Source organism: Eschrichtius robustus, chromosome 10 (assembly GCF_028021215.1).
Source record: "Eschrichtius robustus isolate mEscRob2 chromosome 10, mEscRob2.pri, whole genome shotgun sequence".
NCBI classification, from domain to species: Eukaryota; Metazoa; Chordata; class Mammalia; order Artiodactyla; family Eschrichtiidae; genus Eschrichtius; species Eschrichtius robustus.
This window is the reverse complement of record NC_090833.1, coordinates 92,483,721-92,503,742: the sequence shown is the minus strand read 5'-3', so window position 1 is coordinate 92,503,742 and position 20,022 is coordinate 92,483,721. Positions and strand designations below refer to the sequence as shown.

General features: G+C 48.3%; 1 protein-coding gene across 2 annotated transcripts in view; it reads right to left on the bottom strand.

The window, feature by feature from the left end:
• The window catches only part of BICD2 (BICD cargo adaptor 2), a 53,399-nt gene extending 41,930 nt beyond the window's left edge, over window positions 1-11,469 (bottom strand). The window contains exon 1 of one of the 2 annotated variants that reach the window (XM_068552479.1): window positions 11,135-11,469. In XM_068552479.1, coding sequence (XP_068408580.1) covers window positions 11,135-11,374 — 240 coding nt within the window. In that variant the 5' untranslated portion in view covers window positions 11,375-11,469. The remainder of the gene's footprint in view (window positions 1-11,134) is intronic. The other variant, XM_068552480.1, reaches the window with a different exon arrangement.
• Between the last annotated feature and the right edge of the window lie 8,553 nt (window positions 11,470-20,022).

The window sequence follows — 20,022 nt, the reverse complement described above, 5'->3', positions numbered from 1 at the left end:
CCCTCTCCCCAAAGCCTCACAGGCTCCTGTGGGTCCTGAAAACAGAGATGTGTTCCAGACTTCAACCAGTACAGGCACAAAGGGGCATCCCACAGTGGAGGTGAGACACTGATGCTGAGGGAGCATGAGGAAAAAGAGGTGTGCTTGGTAATGAGAGTCTGCGAGAGATGCAGACTTGGCGGCCTGGCATGTAAACACCACCCACACCAACCATAAATCCATTGTGGGTCCCTACAGATCTGTTCCAAAGGTAGTAAAGAGTCAGAGCTGGCATAGGGAAAGGCTGGGCGGGCATCTCTGGGGTGGAGTCTGACCCTAGCACCAGAGAAGAGGGCCAGCCCTAGAGGCCTGGCAGGCTGGAAAGGGGCTCACATAGGGTGGTGAGCACCTGAAATAATAGTGAAGGTACCTGAAACCAAGATGGGGATGTGTCTGTCACAGTTTTGGAGGGACCTAGCCACCAGCTTCTGCCTGTGGGGCAAGCAGCTAGTAAATGCCCAAGTGGGACCCAATCCCAGGTCTGAGCAGTGGCTGAGTCCACACCCCTCCCCTAACTACTGCCTGGGTCAAATGCATAAGGCTAGTAAGTTAAGCAGCTCTCTGGGTGGTTTCCCAGGAGTAAAGTCAACTCTGACTGAGCTGCTCAAACAGAAGGTCTCATGGACCACCTTAAAAACAGTGACACAAAGACACAGAGAAGTATCACATTCATCTTCTATCAAAAATCTAACCAACTGTACTAGTGATTTTTGTTTTTAACAGTTTGCATTCTATTACTTTTTCTCAAGATTTAAAAAAAAAAAAAAAAAAAAAGAAGGACTATCAATTGATGATGACCAGGACCAACGCTGCCAACCCAGGGCTGAAGACCTAGGCCAGCAGATCCCAGTCAGGTGTGCCGAGTCACATAACAAAAACCACAGGGCTTAAGGGAAAGATTCACCATTAACACATAAAAAGACAGAAACCTAGTAAAATCAGCAACATACATTCAAGAGGGCGGTGTGTTGGAAAAAGGATAATTGCACAGATGATTGCAACAGAACAGAACTCTCAGGAGTAGACCCACACGTATACAGCCAACTGATCTCTGACAAAGGAGCAAAGCAACTCCATAAAGAAAGGAGTCTCTTCAACAAATGACGCTGGAACAACTGTACATCCATGTGCGAAAAAATGAATCTGGACAAAGACCTTATACCTCTCACAAAAACCAACCTGAAATGAACCACAGATCTAAATATAAAATGCAAAACTAATAAAACCTCTAGATAAAAACATAGGCAAAAAATCTACATGACCTTGGGTTTGGTGAGGACAATCTTAACATGAAAGCAAAATGGCATTAAAATTAAAAACTTCTCGGGCTTCCCTAGTGGCGCAGTGGTTGGGAATCCGCCTGCCAATGCAGGGGACACAGGTTCGAGCCCTGGTCCGGGAAGATCCGACATGCCACTGAGCAACTAAGCCCGTGAGCTACAGCTACTGAGCCTGCGCTCTGGAGCCTGCAAGCCACAACTACTGAAGCCCGCATGCCTACAGGCCGTGCTCCGCAACAAGAGAAGCCACCGCGATGAGAAGCCCGCTCGCCCGCTCGCAGTAACGAAGACCCAACACAGCCAAAAATAAAAATAAATAAATTTTAAAAAATTAAAAACTGCTCTGTGAAAGGCACTATTACGGGAATGAAAAGACAAACCACAGACTGGCTTATTTATTTGCAAAGTTGGACTTTTATCTAAAATAGATAAAAGACTCTTAAAACTCTACGATAAGGAGACAAACAATTCAATTTTAAAATGAGCAAGAGATCAGAACAGACACCTCACCAAAGACGATATACAGACAGCAAACAAACACATGAAAACATGTTCCACATCATATGTCAGCAGAGAAATGCAAATGAGAACAATGAGATGCCCCTATACACCTACTCTAGTTAACAATGCCAAATGCAGGTGAGGAGGTGGAGCAACAGGAACTCTCATTCATTTCTGGTAGGAATACAGAATGGTGCAGCCACTTTGCAAGACAGTTTGGCGGTTTCTTACAAAACTAAACATACTCTTACCCTGTGATCCAGCAAGTCGCACACTCCTTGGTGTTCACCTAAAGGAGCTGAAAACTTATGTCCACACAAAACCTGCACATGGATGTTTTATAGCAGCTTTATTAATAATCACTCCCAGCTGGAAGTAACCAAGATGCCCAATTTGAATGTATAAACAAACTGTGGTACATCTAAACAATGAAGTATCATTCTGTGATTTAAAAAAGAAAAAAAAAAGAGAACTAATAAGCAATGAAAACACATGGATCAATCTTAAAAACATATTGCTAAGTGAAAGAAGCCAATCTGAAAAGGCTACATACTACATGATTCCAGTTATATGACATTCTGGAAAAGGCAAAACTATGGAGAAAGTAAAAGATCAGCGGTTGCCAGGGGTTCTTTTTTTGGGGTGGAGTGGTGTTGAATAAAGCACAGGGGATTTTTTTAACAGAGTGAAACAATTCTGTATGATACTGTAATGGTAGATAAATGACACTACTTGTTTGTCAAAACCCAGATAACTTTGCCACACAAAGAGTGAACCTTAATGTATAAAAATTTTTAAAAAAATCATTTATGAGGTATGGGGATCCTAGGCTGGAACACAGAATGTGGTAAAACAATCTAACTACGTTACAGATAGATGAAACCACCTCACTGAAGGGGATAGCAAATAACGTGCTTGCTTAAGTAATGTATTTGGAAATCAGTGGAGTATATAAGACCGAAGTCAAAAAGAACGGCACGTGAGCACTATACTCTAGTTGATAAATTATTTCACAAAGGGGTATAGGTCAACAGTTCTGACACTACTGTGATGTGTGCTGGAATGGAACAATTATGTAGCTGTGTGGGGGATGCGGAAGCCAGGTGTCTCACTGGTGGAGGGAGGTTACATACAGATAAGCAAGGGGAGGTGGTGGGAATGATCTACGTGGTGATAGATCAGAGCTGGAGACATCAGTAGGAACTCATGTTCAGCTTAATATAAATACATGTGACTACATCTAGAAATGTTTATAGATGTGTGTGTATATGTGGGCCACATCTATCTCCTGCCTCTGTTGGCTGAGAGGGCCTAGAAGCAGGGACACTCCAGCAGCAACAAACACCCAGCACCCAGATCTTGGCCTCTAATACCATTCTCCAATAAAAGGAACCAGGACTCCTTGGAGAATGCTTACTCTTGTACTGGGGCAGGGAACATACAGGATGACTCTGGAGAACCCTGTAGCACCAGAAAGTAAAGAGGCTCTCAGGAAGGAAGAGAGGAAGGGAGGGAGGGAGGAAGGGAGGATGGATGGAAGGAAGGAAGGAAGGAAGGAAGGAAGGAAGGAAGGAAGGAAGGAAGGAAGGAAGGAAACAATCACAATGATGGGTATGTTGAAGGGGCACAGGAGCCAAATGAAAGAGCTGCCAGGGGCCAAAGCTGAGCAACAAAATAAAGCCCAAATATAAAATAAATATCCGTGAGTCCATACCAATATAAATGAATGGATGAATAAACAAATAAATTGGGAAGAGACATGTCTCCCATGGGGAAAAATTCCGAACAATGTATGTTCATGCTTCCCCTCAAGGCAGTGAGCATGACCCTCTCCCGCCCCCGCCTCCTCCTTAGGGTGGTGGCTGTGCAGTTTGGAAAGGATGAAAGAGCACCTTGAAGTGGAGATGCCTAACAAACACCTCAGCCAGGGGATCTAAAGTAGTTTATTTTTTTAAATTAATGAAAAAAGGCAGCACAGTTTTATAAGTGTCAGGTAGTTTAAAAACACATAAATGCTGCAACACATGGCACTTTATCTTGACAAAACCCTGAGGTTTGCCCGTGGATATGATGTCTCCAGAGGGGGAAAGCAGGCCTTCTGAAATGAGATGGAAAATCGCACCAGATGCAGGTGGGTGGGTCACTGGGTGCAGGTTCTGTGTTCACCTGGTGTTTTCTGAGGACAAAATCACACATAAACTCTCATTATGCTCATATTGTTCCCTCAAATATCAATCACTCTGGAAAAAATTTGCATTTTCAAAATCAGTGTTATGGCAGAACTGACTGCTCCCATAAGAAAAAAATCAAACCCTCTGAGACACCCTTTCTCCCTCACCATGCTGGCCACGATGACAAAACCGACAACACTAAGTGCTGATGAGAATGCAGACTTGCTTGTCAGCTGCTGCTGCACTCACTGCAATCCCAGCCTCTCCAAACCGGCAATGGGGCAACATTAGGTACAGCCTTGGGTTCAAGACTGTTGGGCGCAGCAACTTCCAGGGGCCTACATCCCCTCTGATCATCCTGGGCCACGGTTCTACAACACCCAGGGAATCTCTCAGGTTGGTGGACAAGCCTGGACCCCTGCAGAGCATTTGGGGCAGGATGTGAGGGGGAAGGTAGGAGGAGAATGCCCAGGGCACCCCAGGAGCTAGAAGGGTGAGGTCCCAGGCCTGCCCTGACACCATCACTGAGGGAGAATCTGGTCCACTGCCAGGGCTTCAGGGATGTGCTGGCCTAAAACAAAGAAACCAAGGCCCAGGGAGAGGACCACTCAAGATCATGTCAAGCCTTGCTAGCACACAGTGTGGGATGTTAGCCCTCACTCTGAGCCCCAGCATCCTCACCTATGGAACTGGGACAAAGAGAGCTCCTCCCTCCTGGTTCAGCGAGAGCTGGACACCTCTCAGCATCACAGTCAGAATACACTTGACAGGTGACCATGAGCCTCAGTGGCACAATAAAAGCTGGGCTAATGAACTGGATGGGCAACAATGACCCAGCAGTGCAAGGGCAAGGCCATGTATCAGCTGAAGGTAGCACTATGGCCGATTTCTTAAAAAAGAAAAAGGAAAGACAAGACAAGAGTGAGGTGCCTGGCCTGCACGGGGGCGGGGACAGCTACTCCAGGTTGCCAGTGGGGAAGCAGGACGGGCAGCCTCAGGATGGTCACATGAGGCCCTGTAAGCAGTGGCGCCCTCAGCCAGGGGCACCAAGTGGACCCTGCTTGGCTCCCAATGCAAACAGAACAACTGTAAAGCGACTATGAGCCAAATAGGGAAATCCGGATGCTGACCAGATAGAAGATGACATTAAAGAGTCACTGTTAATCTTGTGAGGTATGAAAATTAATCTGTGATTCTGTTTTTATAAAAAAACAGAATCACAGATTAATTTCTCAACACAACACACCAATGTACTTACAGTAGAAGTGAGGCACAGAACGGAGGCTGCCAAAGCTGGAGCTGCCAAAGTGGGTGCAAAAACATGCAGGCCAATCTCTCCGCTCTGGTTATGCTTAAAATTTCCCCTAAAGATGGAAGACCTTTAGGAGGGGAACAGTGCAGAAAAACTGCCTTAAAAAAGCAAACCCATAAAACTCAAACTACGACAATTATTTCACATGATACAACAATAGACTGGAAGTGCATAGAACCTTCCAAACCCATGGAAACCTCCATGTCTTCGACCACTTGAATGAAACCTACTTTTCTGCAACTCAAAGAGTAACACCAAACTCTGTGTCTTTTTTAAAACAACTGTTATAGATGCTCAAAGCACTTTCTAGTTTTTATAGATCATATGTATCTCACATACATACACAGGAAGAAAAAAACTGGCAAGTAGAAAAACCCGGTAGTTACCCATACATACTCCATAATTCCTACAGAGACATGCTCATTTCTACATTTTGACGTTCTTAAAGTGAATGAACAATTTTTTAAAACATATTAAGCTCTAAAGAAGAAGCCAGGCCCCGATCCTCCTTGATGCCATCACCTGCCTGAGCCTGGACTGCCTGTTCCACCACATGTCCCCGAGACGCACCCTGCCCCTGCAGCCCCATATGTCAGTCCACCTCCCATGGCAGAGCAGGGCTGGGACAGAAAGGTTTGATGCCCAGGACAGCGGCTGGGCAGTCACACTGGGCCCTCTCCGGCTCTGGGGGACAGCTTGAGGGGCCACACTTCAAACACTGGACAATATGGGGTCTGGGGCCCAGGAGAGTCTCATCCATCAGAGCCTGCAGGGTCCTGGCCAGCCCCTGCCCGCTAGCCACCTTCACTTCGCTGTCTAAGAAGAAACCAAATCTTTCTTTATCTTCAGCGTGTGTAGTGGCCCTTTATCCAGTGCACAGATGTGGAGAAGCAGGTCTGACTGAGGGTTGGCTGCCCCAAATTGACAAGGGTAAACTGATCTCTCCTCCCTCACAGTAAGGCGTTGGGGTCCCTGAGGTGGGAAGGCCCAGCAGGAGTCTGTGTCTACCTGGCCATGGCTCTCTCTGAGGCAGCTGCTCAAACTTAAGGAGCCTCAGCCACTACCTGCCCAAGTGCCCCAGGTACACCAGCCTGATCCTGAGGGCAGAGCCATTCCTCCAGGGCCACACAGCTCCTGAGGGCCCAGGAAGGGTCCAGTTGCTCCCTTGGAGCCAAAGTGTGGAAACCACAGCCCTGGACAGCACGTGTAGTACCTCCTCACCTGCCCAGGCAGTGCCACTCTTAGGCCTGGCCTCCCTCCTGCACCAGCTATGGAAAAGCAGCTCCTTCACAGTGTGCCCAACCACCCGTCCAAAGCCACACCCTGAGAACACTGAGGTACACAGCTGCTTAACCCCCAGGCCCTGCACGAAGACAGAATGCCAGGTGACACAGGAGTCTTGGGAGTTTTTAAAAATGGAAGAGCCCTCAAGATTGCTTCACAACGCCCTGCCAGACACAAGCTCTGCAGGCAGGAAAGTGGGGAGTGTCCAGCAATGCAGCCACAGTGGGGCGTGTGGTCATTGCCTTTGGATGTTGGTAGCTGCCTCTCCCAGCTGTTAGACCCCTGGGAGCAGGGCTATCTCAGCACCTCCAGGATTCCCTGGAACCCAACTTCCACCACAAGTCAGGCTTCTTCATGCTGACAGCAGACCACCACACAGCTTGCCCTGAAAGGCCCACAGGTCTCCTAGAGTCTCCCAACCCCCAATGGCTCTCTGCTCCAAGTTCTAGGGTGGTATCAGATGAGCAGAATCCTCACAGGGTTTAGTTCAAATCAGGACTTTTCCTGTCTCAAAACAAACACTTGAGGAGGATGGGCCTTGCACAGAGGCCTCCAATTGCCCTTCCCTCTTCCACAGGTGCCTGCTCTCTTGGGGACAGGCTTCCTAGGCTCAGAGCCTTGAGTGAAACTCAGCTTCTCTATGCCTCGGTTTCCCCAGCAGTACAACAGACATAACAGGGTGGTGACCCCAAGGGCTGGCATGAGGACTGCAGGAGTCGGTGGGGCCTGCGGAGGTTATGGCAGGAACAGCTCACCAACGGGGGTGAGGCCTGAGCGGCAGCCCTCACACCACTCTCCTCTGTGAAGCCAGCTCATGGCCGGAACTTCTACACAGAGTTGGACAGGAACCTGGTGCCCAAAAACAACTTCCAACTTGGTCTGAGCTATTGGACCTTCCTCAATCACTCACACCCATCCCTACCTTGGTTTCCCCATCCTCTGAGAGAGGAAATTACAAGAGGGATGGGAAGGAGGAAGCGAAGAGGACAGAGCAGCTGCTCCCACCAGCTCTGCCACAGTTGTTCATGCAGCCGCTGAGCCTGCAGGATGGAGGGATACCCAGGTATTGGGAGCTGGGCTCAGGCAAGTCCAGAGGAGGCTCTGAAAAGTGTCCAGGCCTTGAAGGGCAGGCAGGGCTTCCAAGATCCAAGATTGGGAAGAGGCAGGGATGGTGAGGGCAGTGAAGGCAACCAGGATGCAGACAGCAGTGCAGGCTGAGCCAGGCCAGAGGCCCCAGGCAGCAGGCTCAGGCCGCCCTCTGGGACACGCAGCGGGGCCACTCCAGACCTTGCGAGAACAAGGAGCAGAGACAAGGTGACTACAGGGACAGCAGGGAGGGGATCCAGGCCTGGGTGAGGTGGAGGGAAGGAAGGAGCTGATGACACCAGCCAACACACACGTACTGCGTAAGCACTTATTGTGTGCCAGGCACCAGTCCCAGCCTGTGACAGGCTTCAGCTCACCAAATTCCACCCTCGGCTTCCCTGGGATATAAGTATACTGCACAGACAAGATCCTGAGGTAGCACATAAGTCAGCAAGGGCATGCAGACTTTGTCTTCCTGCTCTCTCTGGGAGCCAAGTGAGGGTGGGGCTGAGACTGCACCAGGACCCCCACCACTTGCCTGGGGCATGCCCTCCAGCCCTCACATTCCCAACCTACAAGGACCACTCACTCATGGTACCTGCCTGAGCCACGCAGGCAGGAACTGTCTTGAAAAGGGCAGCACACCTGTCCTTTTCAAACTGCAGCTAAGGACACAGAGTGAGATGTTCCATGGCTACTGAGGACAGGAAGCATCACATGGCTGACCAAAATCTGTCACCACGGTGGGGAAGGGGGCACAGCAGAACTTGGGACAGACAGGGCCCTTATTAAGCCAAGCTCAATCACTAGCAAAATGGTTAGGCAGAATGGGCCAGTGGGTACCCTTCCTCCAGCACACCATGGTGTCAGTAGGACACAGACACACATACATTCACCAAGTGAGAAAGGCTGCAGGGCCAGCACCACTGCCACTGGCCCCACAGAGGACCCTCCCTCAGGTCTGGTCACAACCCAGTCACCTGGGACAGACCAGCCAGCTTCTCTCCCTCTAAGACAGTATTATCTACAAATGCTCAACAGGAATACAGGCTCCTCTGTTTGTAGCATAATTTGTTAGTAACTGAACCCACTTTAGTTAAAGAAATAAAGTTTTAAAAGAATGAAGATGGCTCATCGCTCTACAGGAGAAAACAAATAAAATTTTAAAAAGACCCAACAGATATGGTCTCCTTAAATCTTGATTTTTAAAATAAGAGTTAATATTTCCAAGTATAACAATAACAAGAATTACGAGAGGTTGACAAGAGTCTGTGCTGACATGGCTTTGAGTACACTGGTGTGAGCTTTCTGGCAACATCTACTGAGGCTCTGATGCACCTTCCTCTAGTTCTGCTGAGATTTCCAGCTGAACTGTTCTTATCCCACCTACAATGAGGGAAACTGAAGTTCAGGACAGTGGGACAATGTGTCCAAGGCCATGTGGCCAGTGTGTGTGAGAGCCAGGTGGTAACATCAAACTAAGCAAGCAGCCACCTGAAGAACACCTGTGGAGACCAATATACCTTCTTCCCAATTCCCCTGGGGACCCATCCTCCAGACACATGCCACAAAACTGAGTCAAGATTCTTACATTGGCCAAATGTCTGTGACAATAAAACGTTGACAACTGAAAGGTCCCTAAGCAGGGAATGGTTAATTCCTGTGCAACTTTCCCTTCTGGTCTGCTCTTACAGCGGACGTGAATTCGAGCTTGTGAACACAGAAGGGGATTGCACATGCTGCCAGTGGGGGCTCACTATGAACTCTGAGGGGAGAGGCTAGGGAAGACCAGGCTCACCTCTGAGCTGCAGAGGGTGAGCCTAAGGTCTCCCACTCCATATTCTCAAGGCCCCCTCAGCATCCCTCCATCTTGGGCACATTCCCCTACGCCACACACTAAGATGAGGCCCTTGCCAGAGGGGTTACATGTCACCCCTCTTGTAGATCTAGTGCCAGATAAGGCTGGCTTGGAGTAGGCGCCAATACCTGCTGACAGACACAAGACCTCGGGTCGAATGAGCTCCACCGCCACCCTCCCTGGGACCCCTATCTGTCTTCTACAGGGCACCTGCTCCACCAAGCACAGATTTAAGTATCTTCATGAATTAATTCCCTGCACTATCAGAAGGGGACCCAACTGGTCTCCCCAGTGAGACACGGAAGCTTGAAATAGCCCAGGCACCTTCCTGAGGCCACTGGGAGCGGGGTGCTGGGAGGTGGGCAGTCCGGGAAGCAGCGAGCATGGTGGATCCTGAGAACAAGGGCCAGGAGCCTACCTGGACAAGGTAAGAATCAAGTAGGGAAGAGGCAGACTATCTCAGGCACTGACAGGCTAGATACTTAACAACTTGTCCAGGCTTTTTAAATATGCCTCAGACGAACCCTTTCTGGGTGGGATGTTGCAGAGAGAGAAGCTAAGGTCCCTGCTCATAGCCACATCACCAGCAAAGGGCAAGACCTGGATCCAAACCTGGGTGTTCCACCCAGGAAGCAACTTCTCCCTCCCCACCCCCACAACAAGGCTGGGGAGGCAAGGAGGACTGAGAGAAAATGGTGCTTAAATCACCCAAGAGAATTACTTCACGGCAGGACTGCGCAGCTCTCTCTCTGCAAGACTCTTTGGCAGCCTGGGGGTCTAACCTGCTCACCCCGAAGTAAAAATCACACAGGAGACACAAGGCTTATCCATGACAAACACCCACAGACCTGTCCCCCAACTTCAGGGAAGGGCCTGGGAGGGCAACCAGGACGAGAAGTGGACAGAAGCACTGTATCACAGAGAAGTAACTAGTGCGGTGGTCAGCGAGCTGAGCATGGGGAGGGGCTGTGGGGTACCCCCGCCAGCTGTGATGAACACATGCAAAGCAAGCCCCCGACTTCGCCTTTTCCTGGTCTCCCGGCGCTGAAACCTCTGAAGGCAGCTGCGCCCAGAGAAAGGAGGTGATGTGCCTGGAGACGATGGAGACACACGCCCGGTCTTTCCCAGCCGGTCACCTGCATCCATCCCACGTCCCCATCCCCCGCACTCGGAAAGTCAAACACCGCAGAGGACGCCATCCCACCGTGCCCGATACCTGCCATCAGTAGCAGAAAGGCTGACCACACGGCTCCACCGCAGCCTTTGCCGCGGAGGCCAGAGTTTCTAGAACGCGCATCGCCCACCACACTTGGGGCCCGCCACCCACCGCAGGGCCGCCTCCCGGCCGGCCAGGCACACTGACCCTGGGCGCCCCGGTGCTGGTCCGGCCTGCCTGGGGTCAGGGGTCGGCTGGGGGGTCGACCCGGCCCGGGGTCAGGGGTCTGTTTGGCCTGCGTCGGAGGCCGGTTGGGGGTCCGCTCGGGGGTAGTCTTGGCCAGGGTCAAGGGCCGCCTCTGGGGTCAGTGCTGAGGTCAGTCCGGGTCCGGGGTCGGGATTGGCCGGGGTCGCGGAGGGCGTGGCGCCGGCGGCCCTTGCTCCTTACCTCCTTGAGCTGTTCCATCTCGCCGCGGATGGCTTCGTAGTCCACCTCGAGCTCCTCGAACTGCAGTTTGAGTTGGTGCTTCTCCTCGAGCACTGCCAGCCCGTACTCGGCCGCCTGGATCTTCTCACGCGTGGTCTCGGCCAGCTCGTGCGACAGCCGCTTCACCTCCGCGCGCAGCCACTCCGGCTGCGCCTCCATCACTAGCCGCACGTACTCCTCCTCCTCGGACGGCGCGGACATGGTGACCACGGCCGGAGTCACGCCACTCGCTCCGAGGCTCAGGCCGGGTTCCCGACCGCCGCCGCCGCCGCCGCCGCCGCCGCCGCCGCCGCCCAACCCGACGGCGCCCCGGCCGCCGCCGCCACGCAGCCGCCGTGAGCTCGCCGCCGCGCGGGGCACTGTGGGGGCCATAGTCCCGCCCGCGGCAACTACAAGGCCCGTCGTGCCCAGCGCCCGTCCTCCCCCGCCCATGATTGGCCCGCGCCCCGTGCCGGGAGGCCCCTTCCAATCCTGTAGCCTCCGCTGCTGCCGCGCGGAGCATTGTGGGGGTCGTAGTCCCACCAGCGCGCCGACTACATGGCTCTTAGTTCCACACGCCCGCCCACCCCCGCTCGTGATTGGCCAGGGCATCCGCCGTCGCGGAGCCGGAAACTGGTGTTTTCCGGTGCCCGCCCCCGGGCCTGCGAGGCGTGGGTAGGTGGTGCGGTGGGTCACGGGGAGGACGCTGACTACGCTGTGCAGGGGCTGGGTGGAGCCGGCCACCGGTCTGAACCACCCCACGTGGAGCGCTCGGAGCGTCGGGGGGACGGCGGGCCGGGTGGCGGTGGGGACTATAACGCGACGGTTCAGACGGGCGAGTCCTGCGGAGCCCAGGACGTAACCAGTGGGAGAGATGGGCAAACCGCTAGCGGAAGAGACGCCTTCGCCCCAGCTAAATACGAAATGCCTCATGCGTGTTTCCTAAGAATTAGGCATTTCCATGCGCCCTACGATGATCCAATTCAGGACCGCCGACACTGACGGAGCCTCGAATCCAGCATCGCTTCCCTGCCCTACCCTCGTAGCATGGTTCCGGTCCGGGACCCGGTCCTGGGTCACGCCTCAAATGGCAGTCAGGTGTCCTTACTGTCCTCAGTATGGGAGACTTTCTCCCTCTTTGTCTTTATGACCTTGACCTTTCTGAGGCGTGCAGGCCAGAGTTGTACACACCGGTGCATCCCCACGGTTACATTAGGTTATGCACTTTGTCTGGAATATCAACCAGGTGGTGCTAAATTCTCACAGAATCCTGTCAGGAGACTCGCAAACCCATGGCCCGGATGCTGCTGGATACTCCTCTGTAATCATTGATACTATCCTGTGAGAAGACAATTCAGACTTTGCAAATATCCCGTCACTCAAGCTTTTAAAATTTTTATTGAGGTATACTTGATTTATAATACATCGAGTTTCAGGTGTACAATGTAGTGATTCACAATTTTTAAAGATTATACTCCATTTATAGGTATTATAAAATATTGACTATATTCCCTGTGCTGTACAATATATCCTTGTAGCTTTATTTTATACGTAGTGGTTTGTACCTCTTAATCCCTTACCCTTGTCCTGCCACTCCCCCCTTCTTTCTCCCCACTGGTAACCATTAGATTGTTCTCTACATCTGTGAGTCTTGTTTCTTTTTTGTTATGTTCACTAGTTTGTTTTATTCTTTAGTTTCCACATAAAAGTGGTAACATACAGTATTTGTCTTTGTCTCATTTCACTTTGCATGATATCCTCTAGGTCCATCCATGTTGTTGCAGATGGCAAAATTTCATTCATTTTTATGACTGAATAGTATTCCATTTGTGTGTGTGTGTGTGTGTGTGTGTGTGTATACACCACATTGTCATTATCCATTCATCTGTTGATGGACATTTAGGTTGTTTCCATATCTTGGCCATTGTAAATAATGCTGCTATGAACATTGGGGCACATTGTATCTTTTCGAATTAGTGTTTTCATTTTCTTCGGATATATACCCAGAAGTGGAATTAATGGATCATATAGTAGTTCTACTTTTAGTTTTCTGAGGAACGTCCGTACTGTTTTCCACAGTGGATGCACCAATTTACATTCCCACCAGCAGTGTACAAGGGTTCCCTTTTCTCTACATCCTCACCAACATTTGTTGTTTGTGGTCTTTTGATGCTAGCCATTCTGACAGGTGTGAGGTGATATCTCACTGTTGTTTTGATTTGTATTTCTCTGATAATTAGCAATGTTGAGCATCTTTTCATGTGCCTGTTAGCCATCCATATGTCTTCCTTGGAAAAATGTCTATTCAAGTTTCCAGCCCATTTTTTAATCGGGTTGTTTGTTTTTTTGATAATTGAGTTATATGAGCTTCTCAGACTTCTTTTTTTTTTCTTTTTTAATCAGGAGAAGAAAGGATTTATTACTTGCAGCAAGTAAGGAGAACACCGGGGATCTTTCCTAAAGCGGCATCTCCCAGAACAGTAAAATTGGGGAAGTTTTAAGCTGAGGGTACATGCATATTCTTGAAGGGGCTTGGACAGTTGACAGAATCCAAACTTTAGTTGATTGAAGTCACCAGGGTCAGAAAAGGTCAACATCATCATCCCTTAGGTTCTGGTTGATCTGGTGGTTGAGTGCTTCAGACTAACCTTTACCACTGAAAGATAACTGGCAATCTTCACAACTGATACATTATCTTTGCTATTGTTGCTTCTCTTGCCTGATAGCAGGTAATGTTTCTGCATTCTTTTGTTCCCTTAAGATCATTAATTACTGAGACCTGTTCAAGGGCAAGCATTGTAGCCAGGATTAGATCACAAAACGGCTTAGGCTGAGCTCCTTAAACTTTTAACTCACTAGTTTTCACTGATATTTCTTGCCTAAAGGAATTATTACCAGACTATTCTTTTCTATATATTTATTTATTATTATTATTTTTAAACATCTTTATTGGAGTATAATTGCTTTACAATGGTGTGTTAGTTTCTGCTGTATAACAAAGTGAATCAGCTATACATATACATATCTCCTCCCTCTTGCATCTCCCTCCCAGCCTTCTAGGTGGACACAAAGCACCAAGCTGATCTCCCTGTGCTATGCAGCTGCTTCCCACTAGCTATCTATTTTATATTTGGTAATGTATATATCAGACTATTCTTTTCTATTTCCATCATTCCTTTTCCACTTACTAACTTTGTACTCTAGGGAAGATATTACATTCATTAGTGGTATGGATCTGTAGATTCTTATTTTACTTAATGAGTTATAATCCATTTCTCTCCATATTCACTTAGATGCTCAAATGTGGCAGATTTGGCCAGTGGGAGCTCCACCAGCTGGCTTTGTATCCTTTCAACATGTCACGATTTTTGAGAATTTTCTTACATTCTAGCAAAGTTGTTCCAGGATCATCTTGTACTCTGGGCCCAGACCTGGAATCAGCCATTTCTCCAAGGAGCCCTGATTCCTTTTAGTGGTTTAATGTTTTATTTGTATGAGGAGAATATGTCATAATTTTACTTGCAAAATTAAAAAATAATTTTTAGGGCATTCAATCACAGTAGGAGTAAGATGCCCAATCAGCCTGTCTGTCCTTGTCTTAGCACTGAGAGTCCCAAGTCCTAGGAAACCCTCAGGCCTAGGCTCACCATTCAGTCTAAGTGGGAGAGATGCTAGGGAAAAGAAGGGAGAAGGAACATAAGAGGAAGATGCTCTGAGAATTGGTGGCCCCTTCTGACCCAAGCTGGCCAAACTCCAAACCCCCACCCAACTCCATGCCTTCATATGAGGCTGGCCTGAGGAGGGAGAAGAGAAAAGGCTGTGGGAATCTGGTGCAGGCAGGCATTGACCACGGAGCTTAGAACTTGGAGACAGGGTGGTGGTGGAAGGGGACAGGCAAGGACTCTTATAGGTGCTGGGGACAGAGGACCTGTCACTGGAGGAGCCATGATGCGTGACAGTGTTGGAATAGTCATCAGGAAGAGATTCCCTGAGGATGTGACACCTGAATGGAGACCCAGAAGATGCACAGGAAGTGGCCAGTCAGGCTGCTGGAATAGGGGATTGGCAAAGATAAGAGAAGCAGGGCTGATGCTTTTTGGGCTCCAACTGGGCCTCCAACGTTGCCAGGTACTTGACTTCCATCATCTCATCGAGTCCTTCCAATACCCCGGGATGTGGGGCTTATGCTACATGTTTTACAAATGAGAAAACAGGCTCAGGGCAAAATCCTTAGTTATCACCTTTGGCTTCTTACACCCTCCATCTGATTTGTCAATCTGTGAGCAAACGACAGATCCAGACCTAGCCTTGGCCTCCTGCCTTCCTGACTGCCCCCTCTTTGGCTCGAACCCAATTGCCTCCCAACTGGACTATTGTAGTCATCTTCTCACTGGCCTTCCCCCAGCCCCCTCACCCTATCTTTTCTCTAACAGCAGCAGTAGGATCCTTAGACCCAAGGCAAGTCACACCCCCTCAGCTCAAAACTCTTTCCTTTAGTACATTCAGGCTGCTGTAACAATACCACGGTTGGGAGGCTTATAAGCAAAAGATATTTATTTCTTAAGGTGCTGGAAGTCCAAGACCATGGTGTCAGCAGATTCAGTGTCTAGTGAGAACCGGCTTCCTCTTCTCTCACTGTGTCCTCACATGGCAGGAGGGGTGAGGCAGCTCTCTGGGGTCTCTTTTATAAGGCCACTTATCAGGGGGGCTCCACCCTCATGATCGAATCACCCACAAAGACCCCACCATCCTAACACCATCACCTTGGGGGTTAGGATTTAATGTGTGAATTTGGTGGGGCACAAAACTTCAGATCATAGCCCCCTCCCAGAGGCAAAGCCTAATTACGGCAGCTACCCCCCAAGACCCTTCACATTCTGGGAAGTGGCCCTTCTGCCCTCCTGACTTGTTCCCCTTCCTGGCTTTATCTTCCTCCGTGGCATCCTGCATGTTGTGCTTATTCACGTTTGCACCTTTGTCTCCTCCTGGAATGTCAGCTCCAGGAGGCAGGGACCTTGACCAGGCCTTAGCAGTCTCCTGACCCACACACCAGGGCCTCCAGCCAGGGTCCTGCAGGGGCTCAGGACTCAGTGGAGACCAGGCTGTCCTTATTATCCCCCCTCCCTGGACCCTATACCCTTCGCCAGGATGTAAGACATGGGAGAATGAAGGCCTTTGTCAGACTGGGATGCTGGGTGCCCATGGTGCACCCCCCCGCCAAGAATGACTGGGTGACCCTTAGGCTGGGGGCAAACGTAAGTGATATCCTCTCAGAAACCCGCTCTACCTTCATAAGCAAAGGCTCCAGGTCCCCCACTCCTCCCATCCAGGGCAAAGGGGCAGGATGCTCATGCGCACAAGTTTCCGGGCTGGGACCTGGCCTAGATGTGGCCCCTTTGGTAGCCTTTTTTGCTACCAAAGCTACTTGCTCAAAGGCTATTTGCTATTAGGTTCCCTTTTTTGCTATTTGCTCAGGAGCTCTGCATGCTCACAAAAGCCCCTCCTCCTCCTGGAATCCTGTCTCCTCTCTGCCTGTGGCTATCTGATTGTAGACCAAGGAGCAAAGCCATCCCCTGTTAGGTGACTCCCTGCCTAGGCATACTTAGCTCAGCTGACAGCAGAGTAAATGGCATGGCATCCCCCACGTATTCATATTGTGTAACGTAGGATGAGTCTTTGACCAAAATGTCATTCATTTGATAAATTGTGCCAGGCCTTAGGGGTTCAGACATACATTGTATATCCAGTTTTTCCAGTGCCATTTGTTGAAAAGACTGTCCTTTCTCTGTTAAATGGTCTTGGCACCCATGTCAAAAATCAATCAACCTTATATGCAAGGGGTTGTTTCTGGAATTTCTTTTCTTTTTTCTTTTTTTTTTTTTTTTTTACACTCTTCTTTTTATTTTTTTATTTTAATTGAGTTTTATTTTTTTGATGTGGACCTTTTTTTTTTTTTTTTTTGGCTGCATTGGGTCCTCATTGCTGCACACGGGCTTTCTGTAGTTGTGGCGAGTGGGGGCTACTCTTCATCGTGGTGCACGGGCTCTAGGTGCGTGGGTTTCAGTAGTTGCAGCACACAGGCCCTAGAGTGTGTGGGCTTCTGTCGTTGCGGTGTGTGGGCTCAGTACTTGTGACACATGGGCTCTAGGGCGCAGGCTCAGTAGTTTAGTTGCTCCGTGGCATGTGGGATCTTCCCAGACCAGGGATCAAACCCATGTCCCCTGCATTGACAGGCAGATTCTTAACCACTGCGCCACCAAGGAAGTCCCTGGAATTTCTTTTCCACTGGTCTGTATGTCTATCTTTATGCCAGTACCACACTGTTTTGGTTACAGTAGCTTTGAAGTAAGTTTTGAAATAGGGAAGTGTGAATCCTCCAACTTTGTTCTTTTTCAAAATGCTTTGGCTATTTGGAGTCCCTTGAGATTCCATATGAGTTTTAGGATTTTTTTAAAAATTTCTGCAAAAAAGTCATTGGGATTTTGATAGGGATTGCATTGAATCTGTAGAACGCTTTGAGTAGCATTGACATCTTAACAATATTGTCTTCCAGTCCATGAACACAGAATGTCTTTCCATATTTACATCTTCTTTAATTTCTTTTAGCAGTGTTTTATAATTTTCGGTCTGCAAGTTTTTACCCCCTGTGGTTAAGTTAATTTCTAAGTATTTTTTTTCAGATTGTTCATTGTTAGTGTATGCAACTGATTTTTGTGTGTTGATTTCATATCCTATAACTTTTCTGAATTTGCTTATTAGCACTAATAGGTTTTGGGGCGTGTTTATTTGGTGTGGAATCTTTAGCATTTTCTATGTATAAGATATGGACAAAGATAATTTTACTTGTTCCTTTCCAATTTGGATGCATTTTATTTCTTTTTCTTGCCTAATTGCTCTGGCCAGAACTTCCAGTACTATGTTGAAAAGAAGTAGCAAAAGCAGGCATCCTTGTCTTATTCCTGATCTTAGGGGGAAAGCTTTAGGTCTTTCATCATTGAGTATGATGTCCACTGTAGATTTTTTCATATATAGCCTTTATCATGTTGGGGAAGTTCCCTTCTATCCTAGTTTGTTGAGTGTTTTTATCATGAAAGGGTGTTGGACTTTGTCAAAAGGTTTTCTGCATCAACTGAAATGATCATGTGTGTTTTTTTTTTCCTGTTCATTCTGTTAATGTGATATATTGGTTGATTTTCATATGTTGAATCATCCTTGCATTCTGGGAATAAATTCCATTTGGTCATGGTGTAATCCTTTTAATATGCAGCAGAATTTGGTTGGCTAGTATTTCATTGAAGATTTTTGCATCAATATTCATAAGAGCTAAATGGTCTGTAAGGTATTTTTAAAGGTATATTAACTCACCCAGCTCCCCTGGTTAAGATAATGGGGCTACATGGAACTGAACATGATACCATGTTAAGAGGGGGAAGAAACAGAAGAGAGAGTTCCTGTGCTTGGAACTTTGGAGCTGGGCCTTGCACACTTCCTGCAGAACTGGAAGAGAAGTGGAATCACTGTGGTTTAAATAGTAATGGGAGTATGGGGAATTATTTTTCTTTAAACATTTTTTGATAAAGGAAAGTGTGATTATGTAGGAAAATGACTGTTTGGATGTAAATACACCTGCAAGTATGTACAAGTGGAGAACATGATGTTTAGCATTTGTTTTGAAATACTCCAGAAAAAAGGGGAGATGAGGATAATGAAATTGCAGAAGTTGTTGATGGTAGTTGAAGCTGGGTGGGTGCTACATTATGCTCTTGATTTTTGGGTCTATTTTGAAATTTTTAAGATAAAAAATTTCAAGTGTTTTAATGTTGTAATGATATTATCTTCATAAAGCATGAGAAGACAAAAAAAAAAAAGTCATTTACCTGTCTCTGAATGGCTATCATCTGAGTGCCACTTGACTTCTAGGTGGCTGTCCCTGCTAGTGGACATGAATTCTGACCTCCTGCTTCGACCTACTTCTTGTTTTAAATGAATGCATTGGTTGCTCTCATGTGCCTGCTTTATCTTATTTAATCCTTACAAAAGCCTAATGGCCTAGCTATTATCCCCATTTTTCAGATGAGGAAATTGAGGAACAGAGAATGATATGGCCATGGGTTTGAACCCCTGAGCTCTGGGAGATGGGGAGGGGAATCTACACTCTCACTCATCATCATCACCCCACTGCCACCTAAACTGTTCTTCATGTCTTACTCCACCTCTGGGTCCTCCTGGATCCCCAGCCAACATGGCATTTCCAGATGAATTTCCAAGGCTGTGGTAAACCTAGCTCCCCCATGTGGCCTCCCCATCTTTCCAGGCTCTCATCCAACTACCGCTGTGACAAATCTGTGTTATTTCTGGGCCCCTAGCATCAGAACCCTTTCCTGTGTTGGGAGACTTCCCCCATCATGTGAGTTTTGATGGGAGACAAGCCAACCTCCCAGTATTGAAGCTCAAAAAGGGGCTGATCCTCACCTCCCAGGCTCCATGCAGCTGGGATCTGGGCATCTGAGCTGAAATGTTTGAGATTTCACCAACAAACAACTCTTCTCACAACCCCTTTCCCATATACACACTTTAAATAATGCCCACACCTACATAAAATACATATCAACCCTGCCCAATGAAGATAATCCAAGTCTCATACGATTGCCACATCCCAGTCCAGGAACTATGGGTGATTTGTGATTTTCTCAGTCAGGCCTGGGTAATAGCCCCTCAAGGGACAGTAACCATTGCCTAAAAGAAGAGTTTAATCATCCCAAAGTCTCCAAAGTATAATTGTATAGATGAAGTTGTAGTTCTGGAGATAGAAATCACTCTAGATGTTTCAAACAGATAAGGATTTAATACAGGGAATCAGTTGCTTGCAA